At 34.6% G+C, this 21,073-nt stretch overlaps 1 protein-coding gene across 1 annotated transcript in view; it reads right to left on the bottom strand.

The window, feature by feature from the left end:
- LOC107581285 (myotubularin-related protein 5-like) overlaps positions 1 to 21,073 on the bottom strand; it is a 52,896-nt gene that overhangs the window by 8,744 nt on the left and 23,079 nt on the right. The window contains exons 3-22 of the mRNA XM_016266785.1: positions 20,888 to 21,025; positions 20,561 to 20,686; positions 17,959 to 18,069; positions 16,726 to 16,779; positions 14,178 to 14,207; positions 12,199 to 12,304; positions 11,866 to 11,998; positions 10,690 to 10,798; positions 9,000 to 9,113; positions 4,605 to 4,682; positions 4,354 to 4,467; positions 4,135 to 4,263; positions 3,917 to 4,015; positions 2,788 to 2,992; positions 2,550 to 2,662; positions 2,263 to 2,412; positions 1,980 to 2,048; positions 1,215 to 1,376; positions 369 to 631; positions 102 to 240 (exon numbers count right to left, since the gene is read on the bottom strand). Coding sequence (XP_016122271.1) covers positions 102 to 240; positions 369 to 631; positions 1,215 to 1,376; positions 1,980 to 2,048; positions 2,263 to 2,412; positions 2,550 to 2,662; positions 2,788 to 2,992; positions 3,917 to 4,015; positions 4,135 to 4,263; positions 4,354 to 4,467; positions 4,605 to 4,682; positions 9,000 to 9,113; positions 10,690 to 10,798; positions 11,866 to 11,998; positions 12,199 to 12,304; positions 14,178 to 14,207; positions 16,726 to 16,779; positions 17,959 to 18,069; positions 20,561 to 20,686; positions 20,888 to 21,025 — 2,442 coding nt within the window. The remainder of the gene's footprint in view (positions 1 to 101; positions 241 to 368; positions 632 to 1,214; positions 1,377 to 1,979; positions 2,049 to 2,262; positions 2,413 to 2,549; positions 2,663 to 2,787; positions 2,993 to 3,916; positions 4,016 to 4,134; positions 4,264 to 4,353; positions 4,468 to 4,604; positions 4,683 to 8,999; positions 9,114 to 10,689; positions 10,799 to 11,865; positions 11,999 to 12,198; positions 12,305 to 14,177; positions 14,208 to 16,725; positions 16,780 to 17,958; positions 18,070 to 20,560; positions 20,687 to 20,887; positions 21,026 to 21,073) is intronic.

The raw sequence follows: 21,073 nt of genomic DNA, 5'->3' as shown, positions 1-21,073 counted from the left end.
TCTACCTCAATGAACAAAAATGTTCTCCCCTACTGTTCAATAAAAAGATGTGCAATACCACTTTTGTTTACTTAATACTACCCTACATCTTATTCCATTCATTTGGTCACGCCGCTCTCGTTGCACACTTTGTCAACAAAACGGTTGATGAACCGAATGACAGAGTTCGCAACATCCGAGCTCTCGGCATCTTCAAAGCCGCTCTCGGTGTCGTAGCTTTCTGCCATGCTGCCCGCAATACTGGACAAACAAAAAACTAAATTAGTGGTCATTTTTTTCATGTAATTTTTCTTGATTTTACTTTACTTTTTTATTTTATTATGTTATTTTATTTGTATGTTTTTGTGCTCACACACAGCAGCACATACCTGTTAGTGACGTAGCTGTTGCTGGCGCTCTCCACGTCTCCCAGGCCGGTGTTGCGGAGCAGGCGGTTCTTGCTGGTGTCGAGCGGCAGCAGCAGGTAACTCATGCGGTTGGCATAGTGGATGGCCTGACTGAAAACCGTGCTCTCTTCCTTCTGAACGCGCTCCTGCTGCTGCTCTTTGCTCAGCGTGGGCCACAGACGGCTCTGCTCAGACGCCAACTCCAGGGCGCTCAGCCGCTTCTGACCACCAACGCCCTCCCCATCCTGAAAGAAGCAAAGGTCAAAGGTCAAATGCAAGAGGTAGCTGCAAAAAATAAACAAACAAATAAATATTTTATACATTCTTTTTTACATAAAACAAATAACATACCGTTCAAAACATACTCTGTTCAAAAGTTTGGGGCAGATAAGATGTTTTAGAAAGAAGTCTCTTATGTTCATCATAGCTGCACTTATTCGATCAAAAATACAGTAAAAACAGTAATATTGTGAAATATTATTACAATTTAACTGTTTTCTATTTTAATATATTTTAAATGTCAAAGCTGAATTTTCAGCATCATTACTCCAGTGTTCAGTGTCACATGATCCTTCAGAAATCATTCTAATATGCTGATTTGCTGCTCGAGAAACATTTCTTATTATTGTATTGCAAGTTAAAAATAATTTATTTGAAATATGAATTTTCTGTAACATTATAAATGTCTGTCACTTTTGATCAATTTAATCCTTGCTGAAAAAAATCTTAATGAACTTTTGAATGATAGCGTAAAGTTTATTCAAATTTAAGGTAATATTTTAAAATAACTTTAATGAAAAACATGAATTAAATTTAATTAAAACTTACAGGGCTGGACGTGTCTCCCTCCTCATCGTTCTCCAGGTACAGCGCCCGGATGTGTTTCTGAACGTCACTGTAAAACATGGCCTCCCAGAACTGCATGTTTGTCCACACCATGTGCTCCTGAACGCAGCTGTAAGCGAACTGAGTGATGCCTCCACCCAGTTTCTGTAACACACACAAAACAGATGCTGTAAACTCACATGCTCAAGTCAGAGAAAAATCCACCTTTTATCCAGCACTTTTATTAGAACAGACATGCATTCATCACTCATAATTGAACTTCTCAAATAAGTAAAATATGTCCACTTAGCCAGTCATTATCACAAAACATGATGGGAACATTATCTCACTTATTATATGGCTAGCTACCAAATAAATAAATGTACATTAAATATTTATTTGAATTGAAATTATTTTATTTAAGCTCCAATTAGCTTAAAGCTAAGCAACAACCCCAATACTGCAACATAATAAAATTTTATTTATATATATGTGTGTGTGTGTGTGTGTGTGTGTGTGTTTTTTACATTATTAATCTGCAATCCTAGCTACTTTTTCTATGAACTAGTTAGTTAACATATTTAGTTGCAAGCAATATAACAAGTCCTCCTCTATTTGAGGTTCTCTCTCTTCTTCATCTTCTTGTCTCTTACTGATTCCCCGTTCTTCTAGGAAATGCTGCTGATGTCTTACTTTAACTTAACTCTTGCGCTTCTAGAAAAACAAAATATAGTACACCTACAAATACTCATTCACATCTTCACTCACCCGACAGAAGGCGGTGACCAATGGCAGCAGTGCAGAAGCAATACCATGTTCATCCATATGTGAGCAGTCCTGAAGATAAAAATAGAAGCAGATTTCATACACAGATCAAAACACTTGAATAACACAATTTATGGAGGTAAATGATGATAACATAATCAACAACAATCATAAACGAAAACAAAACAACATATTTTCCCCTTCCTTATTGCAGCACTACAATCCGAGAAACACCGGTAAACACTCGGTATCTGATTCCTTGAAAGAAAACATTCCTGTGTTTTACCTGCAGGGTGCAGTTCATCATGCGGACGATGTAGTCAAACTGTTGGTCGTCTAGAACGGCCCTGTTCTGCAGCACATGCAGGTTGAGCTCCTGGGTCAGACAGACCCGCGCCGCCCGACCTTTCAGAGCCCGTAACACTGCCGGCATTAACTGCAGACACACACAAGTTAACACACACTCATATACACAAAAATAGACTAATCTGAGATCATAAATGCTTTAGCAGAAACAGACACCATAAATCTGGGTTATGTTTAACAGAAAAGCATAAAATGAGAGGTTCGTACCTTCTTGGATTCCAGCATCTTGTTGTCAAATATATATGTGATGCAGTTCCTGACCACCTCTAACCTCCTGGCACTGTTGGCCAGAACATTCCCGTTTCTGTCCACTATGTCAGCTAGAAGCCAGAGAGATCAAAACATCAAGACTGTGAATATCAGCACAAAGCTGTGCACACATCGGTTTGAGTATGACGAGTTTATTTGAATTATATATCTGAGCACTGGAGGTGATGTTTGCTACCCAGTGGAGGTCCGGATGGGACCATGCTCTTTAGTTCGGCCTTGACCACAGGCGGGGCGGTTTTGAGTTTTGCTGTTGCGTGGTCTATAAAGAGCTGCACGGAGACCTCGTCCAGGTGCGGGAAAGAGGTCTGTGGGAGCCGGGGCTGTGTGTTTTCAACTGTTCTCTGAACTCGGTGCATGCTTACTGCTGGGTATGGGTTTTCCTGTGAAAAAGTTAAATGAAAAATAAGACAAAATTAGAGACAAAATTACAATCACAATAATGAAAAATCGGGATGCACAGATATTTGCATACATTTTCTTGTATTATTAATACAAGAAAACTATAATGTACTATAATATAATTTAATATATGCATTCATTTTTTATTTTTTAAATAATAGCGCTAAATATCAAATAAGTTTAAAGCAAAACATTAAAATTTTAAAACAATCAGTGCAAATGTTGCAAATAAATTTAGGCATCACAACATTGTAATCTACCTATGGAAAATACATTTTTCTTTTGAGATTTGCTCAAAATTACATTATTAAATTATTATTGTTTTCCGAGATTAACATTACAGGAATAGTCTACACAACAAAGAAAATTCGGTCATTATTTACTCACCCACATGTCGTTCCAAACCCATTTGACTATTTTTTCTGCAGAAAATAATAGTAGATAATCTGAAGAATGTTGATTGGTTTCAGTTCCAATTGACTTCTATTGTATTTCTAGCCATAAAATAGAAGTCAATGGGAACCAAAACTCTTCAAAATGTCTTATTTTGTGTTTCACAGAAGCAAGCAAGCCATACATGTTTGGAACAACATGAGTAAATGACGACCGATTTTTATTTTTGGGTGAACCATCCCTTTAAGTGAGAGTTAGACAACAGGAAAAAACAACTGATTAATAACCTAAATTGTACTGATGTATAGTGCTGATATCACTAACTGCAAATATTCTTTATTTCAGTTCAAAATAAACGTATGCGTGAAAATAACAATAAAAAGTGCCAGCATCTGCACTTGTATTTTAAATACCCCTTTTTAGCCTCAATTTTGATGTGGAAAGGTTTTATTTTTAATGATGTGACAACATATCATGTGAGACAGCAGATGAGACACATGAATTAAACATACATTTTTGAAAAGGTGATCTGCCAGCTCCTTAATATGCTTCATCATTTTATGAGGATCTCCTGTCTCCTTTTGAATGCGCTCCACCTGATTGGCTATGAGCTACGGTGAACAGAAATAAGAGAGATAAGACCAGAAAGTTTGAAAAACACAAAAAAGAAGGCATCCTTCTCAAAGTTCTATTGGCTGTCAGCTATATCCATCCTACACTGGTGACTTACATCATCAAACAGGTCTGCGGCTCGGTATGGAGGACCCCGCTCAGAAACGAACCCAGCAAATGCCATGCCGTCCAGCACCTTCATCAGGAAGTCATCCTCAGCTAGTGCTCTCTGCCCCAAAAATGCAGCCTTGAGAGAAAACAACCAGCTTTATAAGTCTGTTTATGAGCATAATTTCACCATTTGTGTCTGAAATTGAATTTTAGGGCTCCTTAGTACCTTATGGAAGCATATGGCGGGCTCAGGGTGGATTCGAATTATATGCAGACACCATCGATAGCCCTGAAGCAGATGCGCGAAGAGCCACAGGAAGACAGCGCGGATCTCCTTGTCCTACAGCGCACACAAAACAACCACACCAGGGTCAATAAAAAAAACATTTACATTTCTAGATGTGATGTCAGATGCGGGCGATTACTCAAAGGAGGAGGAAAAGCCTATTTATACATGAGATTTACAAAGAATTGTACCTGAATTTTAAGTGTGGAAGGTTGAACGGAAGGTGGAGGAAACGCATGATCAGCCACTTCCAGCTCTGGATCAAGAACCTTCATCACACAAAACAAACATACATATTAAGATTACAGTACTTGATTGCCAGCTATATACATCTAGTCACTGATGCCGACAAATTTTCTTTTCTAGGAAAATTACCCAAGTAATCAATACAAATAATGACGAATGCAAATATTTGCTCTGACATCAATTCTTGATGAAAAACACACGAAATGAACTTTGGTCATATTTGGCTTCCGATACGATTATTTTGTTGCAAGTCAGAATGATTTTCAAAAACATGCTGAAGGAACAAAGGTAAATGTGAGTATTATTTATATAGTATTATAGTATTAATTAATGTTTTTAATTAGCTCATATTTTTTAGTTTTCATTTAAACTTTTAGATTTTAGCAATTTTGTTATGTGCTTTAACATTTGATTTTGTTTGTTTGTTTTTTAATATTTCTATTTAGCTTTAATTTATTTGGTAACACTTTACAATAAGGTTGCATTAGTTCATGTACTGTATTAACTAACAAACCATGAACAATACTTTTATTACAGTATTGATTAATCTTTGTTAATGTTAGTTAATGAAAATACAGTCTCTCATTGGTAGTTCATGTTAATTCACAGTGCATTAACTAATGTTAACAAGCACAAATTTTGATTTTAATAACACATTAGTAAATGTTTAAAATAACATTAACTAAGATTAATAAAAGTATTGATCATGCTTAATTCATGTTAACTAAAGTAGTAAGCTAATGAACGTTATTGTAAAGTGTTGCCATTTATTTCTATTTCAATTTTAGCAATTAATTAAAAAATGTTTTTTTAGGTTTTTCATCTAATATTTATATTTTATTAATTAACAAAAACAAACCATTTTTAATAGTTTTATTTTAATTCCTTTGGTTAACAATAACACACTGTCTGGATGTGGTGGATTTTCATATTTTGAATACAATATGAACGCAATTCATTTTTGTACTATTATAATAATTGAAAATTATCGTTATAGTCCAATATTTAATTCTGTAATGAATGCACTGAATTTTCATTGGTGCATCACACATTTTTACACCCCAACTAACAATGCCACCATTTTAAACCTCAAGTCATAAATCAGTTTAATGTGAGCCACAACACTTTAAAACACAATGCTCATTGTGTCCGTGACATGACAAAGCAATAAATCACACATCTTTTTTGTTTTTGCCACAAAAACCACTATTCATTTTTTGGTTTGGCTACATTTTTGTATTTAAACATTAAATATGTTCTGACTGACTGCGCTTGTCACTTCGTGCAGTAAATTGCTTTCAGTGACAACAGAAAAATGTGTGTAAAAGGTGCACATGTCTTTATTACTGCGATCAATCTCAAATTCCCACAAAAACATATCCGAATCTGGCTCGTCTGCGCACACGAGCGCTTCTGTAATTACAGAAAGCTGCCATCCGGAGCTGGAGCTAATAACACAACTCACTTAGCTAATTGAAAAGGTTCAGGATTAGGCACAGGACATAAACTAAAGATGGCAGTTGCCTACACAACTATCGGAAACATCTTTAACCTTTGGATAAAGAGCACTGAGGATCAGGAAAGAGAAAACAAAGAAACGCCACATTTACCAGGCAATTAAACAGATGAATTGGGTTTATCACTGAGGCATGGCCATTTGTTTTCTCAGCCATGATAATCATCTCTCTCCCTGAAGGGACGCGGTTATGTGAGCCCTGCTCGCTCAAACATGCATATGCAACCTCAACCTCTGCCACTTCTGCCGGGATGGTCTGTCTGCCTTGGCGCCACAGACGTTCATTATAGAGAGACAGCAGAGTGTCTGTGGGACTCTGGGCTTGTTTCCAGGGGGGCAAAATGTGAATGCCACACAGATGGACCTTTCTGTGCCAATTTAGATCTAATCTAAACAAACACAGACAGACAACCGGACACTTTTAGGTATGAGCACAGAACGGAAAACCCTATTCACTGTCATTTTCCTGAAAAGAAAAAAATAACTTCCTTGCAGAAAAGATCTAGGCATGAATGTGACTCATACATCATACCGTAAATGTAAAAGGAAGCTTGCAAATTGTTAACCTTAAACTGGAATAAATGTGATAATCCTACTTGGATTTGTTTATTGGTCAAAGCCTGAATCAAAGTGTGTTGAAGGGCAAAATTAAGAGAAAAATTTAATTGTAAATCAGCTGATATAACGAATAAAATAACAACAAAAAAATGGTACTGATTAGCCATACACAAATGAGCTGAATCATCACTGAACTGACTTTAGCTGGAGAAATGACTCTTTTTTTATATTACTGACTAGGCTTGCCGCGATAGACGGTGTTGACGGTGATACCGGTGTTAAGCCGCAACACCAGTTACGTCACTTGCCCACCGCGTCACCGACCCCCACCGTCGTTTAGATTTTTTATAGTAATAAAAATCATATAATTCAGTAAAAGAACAGACACTACAATTAAAAACTGAACGCGGTTGCTCAATGCAGCGTGCCGAACGACAGTCGCATCACAGATCAGATTTCATTTCTCCAGTGAGGAGAGTGAGTCGAGCTGACTGACAAGAAGAGTGAGGTGAGGTGAGGACAGACAAGACGATCGCGGATGATTTAGTTTCGAAACTAGATGCAAAAGCGCCAGTTTGGCAATATTTTGGATTTTGAAAAGCCTGTTGACTTTTGCCGTTTATCTAAGGTGATTTTGGAAGTTTTTTTAAACATTCGTTTCTTATTTAATTGGTTCCACATTGTTTGCTGATTTTTACTTTATTTAAACTGTCATTTATTTTATTTTATTTGACATTCGTTTTGCTAATAAACGTTATGTTTCTTATTTATTTGGTTATATATTATACATGTTTACTTATTTCCAGTTTTGTATACCTATTAAACTTTATGTAAGTTATTTTATATTAGGCATAGCTTGCCCGATAGCATGGTGTATTTTTATTTGTTTTGTTAATGAAAGTTCTATGTTTTATATATATGCTAAAGTGAGTTTGACGTTGTATTTTGTTGTTGCATTCAAGCAATTGACGCCGAACTGCCGCTAATTCAAAAGTGAAAGTAAAATGCGCGTGGCGCTTTTAAGCTATTTAAAAGCGAAGGAAAGCGAGGAAAAGAGGGAAAATTCAAACAAACTAAAAACGAACAATTGCTTTACTCTGAATTGCCGCTATTTGAAAGTTAAAGTAAAATGCGCACACTGCTTTTACAAGCTATTTAAAAGCGAAGGGAAGCGAGGAAAAGAGGGTACGCCACGCCACGCCCCCACGGTGATACCGGTATTACCGGTGTTGTCACATGTCGATTAACCGGTGGGAAAATTTCCTCACCGTCACAACCCTATTACTGACAAACTATTTTCCAGTTTGACACTGTAAAGCTGCTTTGACACTTGGCTTTACTTGACTTATCAGTCAAAATTAAAACATTTTTGCTAAACAAATATCACCTGTTGTTTTTTATACTGCCGAAAGTTGTAATAGGTATTTACGCTAACAATTACACCTACTAGACTGAATTTATAAGAATCAATAAATTACAAAAAAATTAAATGATTTAAATAATAATAATAATCTGGTTCTAATAAGGGATGCACAATATATTTGTATACATTTATTTATTTATTTTTGTTTATTTGTTGGTTGGTTGGTTGGTGTTGTAATTGTTGTTCTACTGATTTTTTAAAAGAAAATTTACAGTTTTTTATCTGTATATTTAAAAAAAATAATAATACATTATACAATTTAACACATTAAACAAAAATAAAAAAATATTCACTGATATCAGCTGATAGCCAGTGTGCATCACTACACAAAAAACTTTATCATGCTATTTCTGGTTGGGACAATGCGTAACAATTCCCTTTAAATATCATTATTTTGGATTAAGAAATTAGTAGTGAAGTGTTTTATGGATTCTTTTTTTCTTTATAAATTAAAACAATATAAAATATTGCCCTATAATTTCAACTACTTGAAACCACTATCAGTATTATACAAGCTGTCAGTAAAATCACTATCAGCACTATAATCTTACTCACAGTACAGTGAGTGTAACTTAAACAAGGAAGTAAGCGTGGTTAAGTAATGTGTGCCGAGAATCATTTAATTACTGCTGGCACAAAACCTCATTATGATAAATATTTATTTTGTGTGTGTGTTTTATAGCCCCAATCCATCCATAAATCCTGCAACACTTCCGCGGTCTGTGCTGCGGTTTGTCAAATTATCTTTAAAAACTTAATATCAACCATGACATCTTCATCTCTGCCAGTTATTACACAACCCAAGACTGGCATACACCCAACCTAACAGGTAAAATGGGTTACCATGGAGATGGCGGTCTGTGTGTGATGAAGAAGCGGCTCGGGCAGCAGGGATATGTGGACACACTCCGGAATGGTGACCGTCCCTCCGTCCAGGTCTGCAATGATTACATCGAGCTGTCAATAAAACACAGGCACATGGGTAAATATGGAGTGGACCCACATTGAACTTATTGTTCTATATGGGCAAATGCAGAAATATGCATAACATCATCTCATATTCAAAAACAGGAAACCGAGAGACTATTTTAGTCAAGACCAAACTGGTTAACTCTGATGCACATCAGACCCGATTCAACCTTTTCTGACAAAAAAAAAAAAAGAGAGAGAGTTCATGAATGAGACCTAACGTTCTTCGCAAGTGTCTTTTGTTTAAAATTCTGACTTAGGCCTGGGACACCCTAGACGATTTTCAAATCTTAAACGATTTTAAAACCATGGGAGACCACAGACATGAAGACAGTTCGACCCATTTTTAGCCTTATAATCCTCTGAACGCACACACTAGATGATTCGACCAGACCGCGAGACCACACACTTGATGATTGTAGGAACGATTTCACAGTGACACGTGATCTCACGGACACTCGCGAGATCAAACGTGACTAGAGAAGAAAAACAAATAAGAGGACAATCAACATTGTCAGCTGGCTCTCCTGGCACGCGTTCTGTTTCACAGTGAAAAACAAAGTATAAAAAAGAATATGGGTGATGTTCTCTGCTTTCATGGCATGTTTTGTGGCTGCCAGGTTTCAGCAATAGAAGCACGCAACATCCGGTAGGTCTTGCTCACTCTCATTGGCTAGGCAGCCCGATCAAGATCGGGAACAGATAAATAATCATAATGACACCACACCACACAATAGAGGGAGAGACAAAAAATCGTTTGCAACAAGACGCGAATCGGGCCACACCCCCCGATCTATCGGGGATGCAAATCGGCTTAAAATCGGCCTTAAAATCGTCTAGTGTGCAGCCAGCCTAAAGGAGTGTTCGGGTCCAAACAAACTGACCTCAGGTCAAGTATCATTCCCGAGTATCAAGTATCGTATCATCTGAACTCAAGTCATCGCATGTAAATGTTCAAGGAAGTTCGACTTTTCTTTGTAAACTAAGCTAACCAAGATAATGAAATGCCAATTATTACAGCATTTGGCAGCACAAAAAACAGAAGGTGATATTAGTTCAACAAGATAAACATCAGAAAAATGGGTCAGGAATTTCCCATTAAAAAGATTTTTAGAAACTGAAAGAAAATCTGGTAAAATGCAACCCTATCACATGACTTTTGATACAAATCTATGATAATTAAGCATTTATGTTAAATAAATTGTTTAGCCACAACCCCAAAAAAAAGTGTCAGAGGTCTGATGCTAAATCCAGATAACATAATGCAACCAAACATATAATCAGGCAGAATAGCTCAATGAATAGACTTGCTCACTTCTAAAAAAAGGACAAAAACTAGTTGACATGTACCGAGATAAAGCAAATCAGGTGTATGAGGGCACATCTGTTCTAGCATCTGATCCCATGTTGTGCATTGCATGGAACGCTGTATTTGGTTACACTTGTTTCTGCTTGCACCATATGCCACATATCTGATCAAACCTTATCTCAAAAGTCTAAATGTCCTGATGCGTGTTGCATTATGCTCTCCGGCTCATGGCATGAAATAAAAAAGACATCTCACCAGTTCCTGGGTCTCCGAGCGGAAGTGTGAGTTGACTCCTATGATGAAGGGCGTCGGAGTGCTGAGCACCTCCAGCAGCTTTCCCGGTAAGATGGGAACATATGTAAAACTGGAGAGGGGTAATAAAAACATGGAGGAGGTTAGGATGAATGGGAACAATAAATGGGAAAACAGAACTGGATGATCTCTCAAAAAATATGTTTTTTTAACAAGAAATAATAAAGGGGATGTAATAAGTCTTGATTTTAATTGATGTAATTTTTTTCCATTCTAATGCTTTCGTATTTAGTATCTTTATTTTAAAAGTAGACAACAATACACAACAATAATAATAATAATTATTGTTATTATTACAGTAACAATGGCAAATAAAATAACTATTTTTAAAATAATAAATGATAATATATTATAATAATAGTTAGTAGTAGTAGTAGTAGTGGTAGTAGTAGTAGTAATAACAATGAAAAAAAAAAGCAATATCAATAATAATAACTATTGCCATCTTTAATAATAACTCATTTTATAATAAATAATACTAATGTTGTTGTTATTAATAATAGCAATAATAATAATTATTTTTTATAATAAGAAACAACAACAATATTAAGTTGCTGTTATTAATATTAAAGTAACAATGACAAAATAATTATTGTTTTATAATAATAAATGATAATATATTATAATAGTTATTAGCAGTAGTAGTAGTAGTAATAACAATGAAAAAATAAAAAAATTAATAATCAGTATCATTCATAATAATTATCGTTATTAATAATAATAATAATAATAATAACTCATTGTATAATAATACATGATACTACTAATAATTATTATAATGGTTAATATTAATAACAATAAAAATTAATAATAACAATAACATAAATAATGTTGTTGTTGTTATTAATAATAATAATAATAATAATAATAATATCAATTATTATTTTTATAATAAGAAATAACAACAACATTAAGCTGCTGTTGTTATTTTTTAATTATTATTATATTATTATTATTAAATTGTTAATTATTATTCATTATTATAAAATCAACCAGGAATGTACATTTCACCTTTTATTTCAATTTATTCACAACTTTTTCAAAACCACCTATGGCAGGAAAAACAAGCAATCAGTATGAAGCAATCAAATTCTGCGTCAACATATGATCCCTCTTCACCTGTACTTGAGTGGGAACATGATGGCCAGCAGAGCTCTGCAGGCATCCGTTAGACGCTGGTAACTGCTGGAGAGGAACAGGATCTTGTGCTCCGTCAGAGCAGCGCAAAACAGACAGAGAACATTCACGATTCCTGCAAAGAAAGCGAGCGAGCGAGAGAGAGAGAGAGAGGTCAGCTGAGCCTAAAAATATCAGCCCCACTTCCTCTGTTATTTATTTAACAACACAAGGTGGAGATTACACCGACCACATCTGACACTTGACACCAACTGTTGCTGTTTTAATGAAGCTGATTTGCTGTTTAGCACCTAAGCCTGCTGCTGATTGGCTTACCAAGTTGTCTGAAAAGCTGGGCCACGCTGCAGCCGCTCACAGGCAGGGAGTCATTTATGGGCGTCTGGATAACCTGCCTGTCGCCCGCGCCGAGCGTTATGGTCCTCTGTTGAGACAGAAAGAAGAGTGAGAAAAGAAAGATACAGATAAAAAGGGAGGGGAAGAAAGGTTGGGAGATAAGAGAAAATGAGAATGAAAAACTCCATCTAACACCTCCACCACGGCATTATGGGAAAGATTAATGTGTGCGCGGCAGGCTGGTCAAGTGGTGAGCTAAAGACAGGAGGTTATTCAGAAGAAAAAAAGGAAATCAAAGCCATTCACCATTTGTAAAAAGCACCCAAGAGAAAACAAGTTTTTTTTTGGCATTTTCACATCTATTTCCTGTTATAAACAAGTCACCTTTAAAATCAATGCTTTTTTGTGAAAGTTACAGGTGGAAAAAGTTGAAATTATTCAGGTTGAGGATGAAAATTTGCTGTTAAGATCATCAAAAATAATCTCAGAATCACAAAATATTCATTTCCAGGACTATAAGGTGAATAATAAAATGATTTGCATTATAAATATAAGGTACAGTCATACAAAAATGACAAACATTGTCAAACATCTGCTGGAAATAATTAGGCAGTACACATTCATTAAGCCAGCAGGCATTCAGCAAAGGGAAATCATTCACATTATGCAGTTATAATTAGTCCAGAATCTTCCACGCAACCCAACATATACTGTTGTTTATGCCCATTTTAGGACAGTTAATTCAGGCAGAGGTGAGGTCAGTAAGTGTCAAGAAATCAGTCCTTTTAGAATAAGTCACATCAGTACAGGAAGTAAAGAGGCGGCTGTAAAATGACAGCGGGGTGTGATATCATCACTGCAAACAGCCACAGCACACAAGGGTTTAACAGCCTTGCATTAGAGCGCGTGCACGTTATGCACCCTCATAAAATGCTTGCTGTAATGAAACCTCATGACAGGCCCAATCCAAAGTGATAATGTATGGAAATGCACAGAAGCGTCATTTGCAATCATGCATTCATGATGATTAAGATAACCGCAATCACTGTGCACTTGAAATTCCCTTCCAAATATGGGAATTTTAAGTGAATATAGAAATGCCATGCAATGCGCATTTTTATCTCTCTTTACGGTGTGTCAGTGAGTCAGAATGAAGAACAAATTGGAAAACAAAATAATCTAAATTACCAACTAAACTAATTCTTTTTTGCAATATATAAAATAAAAATCAATTCCAAATATATATAATAGTTTTTACATTTTCATATATATTTTTATATATTTAATATGAATATTTGTAAATATATTTTTGTTTTAAACATTTTAATGTTTAAATATAATGTTTATATTATTCCTACTTTTTTAAACCCTATTTTATATAATATTTTTATCTTCTAACATTTTTAAAACTAAAAATAAATATTAATACAATTTATTTATTTGTTTAAACTATCAAAGGACTCATTTTCCTTAATGTACAGCTGTTAAAACAAAACAAAAAATCCAAAGGGGACAAAAAATACATTAAATTAATCAGCCTCACTAGTTTACCATCCTGGGCTGCATTTCCCAAAAGCATCGCAAGTCTAAATTAATCATTGAAGCTTAAAAGCCATTGGCATCCACAGTCTTTACGACCAACTTGAAGCTTGCAATGCTTCTGGCAAAACACAGCCCTGATGCCTTGCTAATAACTGTACATGTTAGTATGGTGTTTCCAGGCCTCCACAGCCTTGATCTTGAGCTAGTGCAGAAAAACTGTAGCACGTGCCTTTAACAGACACAAACATTTCCATACTAAGTTTTGATCAGTGATTAAACAACAACAGTTAGTCACATATTAATTTCTGTGATCTAATTGATTCCCCTGATGCTGAGTTTGTCTTTTGGTGGAGCAAAACAAAGGGGATAGCAAGACTGACAGTGAGAAAAAGAGCTGAACGAAATCAAACAGGGCGTACCGAGCTCTCCTCTCTGTCGTCCTGGCCCGGCTAGATTAGCACATACAGCAACACAAAACACAAACCATTAGACACACCAAAATTTAGAGACATTACAAGCTATATAAATAAAAAAAAGAGAAACAGCAAAAAGCAAACAAGGAAATACATGGCAAGATGCAAAATGACATGATGGTTGTGATGATAAAACAGCTGTCAGGGCAAAGGGTCAGAGGAATATGAAAATACGGCTGTCATATTAACAGGTAACACCCTCACTGAAACAGAAAGTGAGGCCTGGGAATTTCTGACTTGCGTAACAGTTTAGATATTACATTGATGACTTCTGGTATGGCCGTTTGATATGGATTATCTTGCAACTGGGAAAATAAACAGACGTGTTTTACTTGGCATTGCAGTCATGGGTCAGGGACAGTAAAACATGCCCTTCAGGAAGTCCAAAATAACCAATTCTCAGCACTGCTCCAGGGAAAAAAAATTATAATTCTCCCCCTTATGCACAGATAGATTTCTGACCAAGTCACACCTCACTCACCAATTCTACTGGCTTCCCAACATACAGATACATACTCGCCAAACGCCTTGTTTCAATGCTTTCGTAACTGGCTGAGACTTTTATTAAATCCAGGCATGTTTCATATTTTACAGATTGTGTTTTTAGCACTCTGTCAGGGAATCTGCATATTTAAGGGAAAGAAAGACTTTTAAATGTAAATTTAAACTTTACATTTAAAATTTAAAAACTTCAAACTTAAATTTAAGACCAACTAAGCAATAAATAAATAAATAATGCCATAAACATTAATATAATAAATAATTACATATTAAGTATTTTAAAACCAATTTTAAAGCCCAAATTATTGTGAGTAATGAATGGTGATTATGGCTAAACTTATAAATATAAATATTATAAATAAAAAGTCACCTCTTTTCCCCCCCAAGTCTTGCAATGATGTTTGGTATTTTTATATGGCTAAAAAGGTAATGTTTTTCTATCGAACCATAAAATGGCCTAAATTATTGCAAGTAGGTCATGAGATAAATCTTTAAATCAATAACTAAAATACAGCTAAAATATTTTTTTATATATTCAATAATATATATATATATATATATATATATATATATACAGTATATATAAAAAAAAAACTAATAAAAAAATGACAAAACACACAACAAAATGACTAAAACTTTCAAATTAAAATAATTAAAAAAATAAAACATTATTCAAACTGGTATTCAAAACTAGTCAGTGATACTAAAATAACACTGCCATTTATTAACATTAGTAAAATAATTAAAATGAAAACAATTAAATTTCAGGTAAGAGCAGAATAATCTTCAGGTGTCCCATTCTTTTTATCCAGTGAACTATTATAGATTTTGTCAATAGTTTGAATCATTTCATTTTAATTTGAATAATTTTTTTTTTATTTAATTTAATTTTAATTAACGTTTTAGTCATTTTATTGTGTATATATATATATATAATCTTTTTATATATTATATTTTAATTACATTTTTTATCTTTAAAATGCACAAACTGAAGAATGAGAATATAAAATAGGAAGATTATTTAGAATATTTTAAAAAGTTTCATGTATTAATATTTATTTATGATTATTAGAAACATCACATCTTTCTATTTCCAAATTTAATATTAATTAATTTACTTTTTTAAATATTTGAAAATATTTTTAAATATTCTTAAATTCTGGACAATGATTTTAAGACAACATTACTTTAATGACCTTGCAACAAAGAAACAAATATATATAGTTCTCATTATTATTTCATAAATAAATATAGTTCCATTTATTATTAATGACCAAAAAAATCTTCTGTTCTGTTATATTCTCAACTATAGAGTGTTAAAAAATTTAACATCTGCGTTTATCTGCATTTCATAAAAGCCTAAAACACAGCTAATTCAATCAGAAATTGTTTCAGAACAATCCATCATCATTTAAAAGGTCACAATCAACCTAATTTTCAAATTGAAAGCATTAATGTTACACACAAAACACTCCCTTTCCAATGCACACAAGATAAGAAAAACAATCAAGACAGCACTGAAGCTGTAGTATGTTGTTTTGCGTGTCATTCATACACGCTACAGTGTGCTTAGACACCATCTGCCACCATCCCAGCCCATATGTTCAGTCCACGCCAACTAGCCCCAGGACACAAACACCAGCCCCAAGCCTCTGTGTGTCAGCGCGCGCGTGTGTGTGTGTGTGTGCGCGCGCTTACGTGTTTATTTGTGCAGTGTCCCATAAAATAATCAATGAGCAGATGAAAAAAACTACCACCAAAAAAAATTTGATTGATGCATTTCAGGTGCAACTGATTGAAGCCAAACAATCAGAAAGAAATAAGGCGCATTCTTGATTCTCATGAGCAGCAGTGATTTCAAATGACTGAGAAAGGCAAAGCATAGATCGATTAATTGATCGATTGATTGATTGATTGATCGATTGATTGATTGATCGTCAGGCAGAATCACAAATGGGTTGATTGGTTGAAGCTGCTCAAAGGTAAATGTTACCTGGAAACAACCCAGCAGCCAGTCAGTTAAACTACAAAGAGGGGGGTCATTTATCTGGAACACAAGGGAGTCAGGCTTACACTTCAGGGGAGGGAATCATTTGGTTGTAACAAAAACTGCACGTCAACTTGAGAATATGAGAAGATGTGAGCATGTTATACAGAAACCAATCATACTTAAAGCGATGGTTCACTCAAAAATGAAATGGTCATTTTATTCCCCCGCAGGCTTGGTTTCATGGAACACAAAAGAGAAACTTTTATTTTTTATAATGAAGGTGAATGGGGATTTTACTGTCAAGCTCCAAAAACGAATGATTTTCAGAGAATAAATATAAAAATTTAGCTCCATCCTTGAATAAAGTGATCATATGACTTTAGAGGACTCAGAATATAGCGCAAGCGTCATATGATACTTTTATTGTTTTTTGAGTCATTTTAGAATTTGACAGGGTCCTTATAGTTAACTAACCCATTTGTTACAAACATTTTTTAACGTTACTTGAAATGAAATGCAATATAAAAAATATTTCAGCTAGTTGCCAAGGCAACAGTTATCGTTTTCATTTAGTTTAATTTGATATCTACAACGGAGATAAAAATGAATAAAAACTATTACTATTACTTTATAACTATTATAATATAAATAATAATAGTAGTAATAAAATAGTACTATAAAAACTAAATTAATATGGAAAATATAAAAATGAGCTGAAAATAGTAATAAAAAACAAAATTTTCTCATTGAACACTGCTTGATCACTGCTGCATAGAGTAGCCAGGATATTCTTCAAAATATTCTTTAAAAATATATATTTTTGTGTTTTACAAAAAAAAAAGATTCTTGGTTTGGAATGACATCAGGATGAGTAAATGATGACAGGGGTTTTTTTTGGTGAACTGTCCCTTTAAATCTTCACCTGATATGAGATTTAATCATTTCATTGCTCATTATAAACTAGGATTATCCTTATATGTTAAGCTTTCAGGGTCATCGTTCTGAGTCAGATGAGGGAACATATAAAGGTTAAGACTAGAGCATCTGCGTCTTCCATAACAGCGTAGATCTTCCACACTACCCATGTAGTGTCTTTAATCTCTGATAAAAGTCCCTTCAGAGAAAAACACTCATTTATCCATAGGTAATGAAGGTCTGTGTTGAAGAGAAGTCAAAAAACACTATATACAGACATTGTTTTATATTAAAACATAGTAGACTGTGTGCATTTCTCACCTGAGAGCCTCCAGCTAAAGGAATGATGCAGGTGAGAAGGTTTCCAATCACCGTTTCCATAGGAACAGTGAGGCCATCCACATGAACGGTATAGATGAGACTCAAGCAGTTCTGCAGAGTAAAGAGACACAAGATTGAGTTTAAATACAGGAAAATCTAATAACATCATACCTTTATTGCTATTTTGTTTTTTACATTTTATAGATTGAAATAGGACAGGAAATGATCAGAAGAGGGAAATGGTATTATGACAAACCACTCGAACCTGCATTTCCTGGCTCAACATGACTGGAACGTGTGTAAAACACTACATCCTGAAGGTGTTTATGCATTTATGCACACTTGCGCAAAATGTGTTTTTCTGTTTGACATCACAAAATCGGTGGATTTTAAAGGGGTCATGACATGAGAAATGAAATATGCCTTGATCTTTTGGCATATAAGGGGTCTATGTAACATTAAAACATCCTGCAAGTTTCATAGCTTAAAACGTCCTCCGCATTATAAACAAAGCATTTATTTAATCAAGCTTTAAAAATGGCTCGTTTGGATCCGAGGTGGCATGTGATGTCACAAGGGCACAAACATTTGCATATACACTGCCGCCAAGGCAAGACATCGACCAATAGTCATCATCTCACCATAGGCCACGCCCACTGGCGACACTTGCCTACACTAGATGCGAGCGTAGCATCACGTCAAGTCAAAAACAAATAGAACCCATTATAATAACTGCCGCTGTCTTGTCTAAACTGAAGACAGAATAATGCAGATGCGCGTTCACTTTCTGACATAGCCCACACGCTTGAGTCTGTCGACAATAGGACAAACGAAGGAGTGAAAGAAAGTTTGCTGTGACGTGTTTGGTTTAAAAAGTTCATTCACATCTCTGTATATGCAATGACATTAGCCAATCAAAACAGTGGCCGATTACAGACAAGCCTTAAAGGCCTCGCATTTTTAGACAGTGGTTGAGAATGAGGGTTAAAAAGAGTCATTTTTCCACATATATTGTTTTTTTTTGCAAAAAAACTTTATTAACATTATAAGTGAACCTCAAGGAACATATTAAAGTAATAAATAAAAAAAATCCATGTCATGACCCCTTTAATTTCACCAAGGTAACTGGCTAACACAGATGAGATTTTAACAAAATTATAAGAAATACTCAGTTGCACGAGTGGGTGTTGGGGGAAAAAAAAAAAAGTAATATTTAAATTTTCACTTTCTGACATAGCCCACACGCTTGAGTCTGTCGACAATAGGACAAACGAAGGAGTGAAAGAAAGTTTGCTGTGACGTGTTTGGTTTAAAAAGTTCATTCACATCTCTGTATATGCAATGACATTAGCCAATCAAAACAGTGGCCGATTACAGACAAGCCTTAAAGGCCTCGCATTTTTAGACAGTGGTTGAGAATGAGGGTTAAAAAGAGTAATTTTTCCACATATATTGTTTTTTTTTTGCAAAAAAACTTTATTAACATTATAAGTGAACCTCAAGGAACATATTAAAGTAATAAATAAAAAAAATCCATGTCATGACCCCTTTAATTTCACCAAGGTAACTGGCTAACACAGATGAGATTTTAACAAAATTATAAGAAATACTCAGTTGCACGAGTGGGTGTTGGGGAAAAAATAAAAAGTAATATTTAAATAAATTAATTAATAATATTTTGATAGTTTTGCCACTGTTTTCCAGCAAAATCATGTTTCAAATAGCTACTGCAAAGTTACAATTTAAATGTACAATTTCCAGATATTGCTATAAAACTTTAATTAAATGTAATTTTATTAATTCATTTTTTTTGTTTTTTTTTGTTATTTATTATTTACAGTGGTTGAGAATGAGGGTTAAAAAGAGTCATTTTTCCACATATATTGTTTTTTTTTGCAAAAAAACTTTATTAACATTATAAGTGAACCTCAAGGAACATATTAAAGTAATAAATAAAAAAAATCCATGTCATGACCCCTTTAATTTCACCAAGGTAACTGGCTAACACAGATGAGATTTTAACAAAATTATAAGAAATACTCAGTTGCACGAGTGGGTGTTGGGGAAAAAATAAAAAGTAATATTTAAATAAATTAATTAATAATATTTTGATAGTTTTGCCACTGTTTTCCAGCAAAATCATGTTTCAAATAGCTACTGCAAAGTTACAATTTAAATGTACAATTTCCAGATATTGCTATAAAACTTTAATTAAATGTAATTTTATTAATTAATTTTTTTTTTGTTTTTTGTTATTTATTATTTAATGCAACTTTTCAAAAAAAAATATAATTTTTTATATACAAAAGTTTTAATAAAATAAAGTGATCAGGGTCAGTGAGATATTTTAAAACATTGTTAATATAATTGTTTAATTATTTTTGTGAAGATTACATGAAAATAATACTACTAATAATAATAATTAAAAATATAGATTTTTATTTAGATAGCTAAAACAATCAGTTTTTTTTCCTGATACATAAAATAAGTTGCTTTATTGTGAAGGTCAGAAAAAATAGCAGCCTAAAATAATAAAAGCATTACTGTTGAGCCCTGACTTGTTTTAGATTCTGTCATGTGCAACTTTGTGTCTCTCTCTTACCCTAAAGACCTCTGTGTGGTCCAAGCGGGACACGAGGACCAGGCTTTTAGGAGCGTACAGTTGAGCAGGTTGGAGCACGTCTGGACTCTCATCTTCATCAGCCTCACTGGCCTCTCCTTTCTGTAGCTGAACACACACAACAAATAAAACACCCTCAAACTGCACCTAGAATTACTACACTTAAATCACTTAAACATTAGATGGCCAATCTACAAAAAAAGCGATTCCTCAACCACCATAATCCATTTTAACACAGCAGTAAATCCCCCCCAACCATCAGCACCGTTGTATCCTGTTGTATAATTTCTGCACGTGCTCGGCACAAACCTGCGGGTTCTCCACGGACTCCCAGAAGGTGAAGCAGGCGCAGTAATGCCGCTCAGAGTTGATGTCTGTGAGAACCGACACAAAGAAAGACGGAGGCTTTCTCTCGGGATCCAGCTGCCATCCACTGGGCTGACAGAACTGAAAGAGACGCCACGAGATTAAAAAGACGTCTTCATCAGATGCTAT

The sequence above is a fragment of the Sinocyclocheilus grahami genome, unplaced genomic scaffold (genome assembly GCF_001515645.1).
Source record: "Sinocyclocheilus grahami isolate Dianchi unplaced genomic scaffold, SAMN03320097.WGS_v1.1 scaffold33.1, whole genome shotgun sequence".
In the NCBI taxonomy this organism is placed as follows: Eukaryota; Metazoa; Chordata; class Actinopteri; order Cypriniformes; family Cyprinidae; genus Sinocyclocheilus; species Sinocyclocheilus grahami.
The sequence above is the reverse complement of the archived record's forward strand: the minus strand, read 5'-3'. Positions and strand labels throughout refer to the sequence as shown.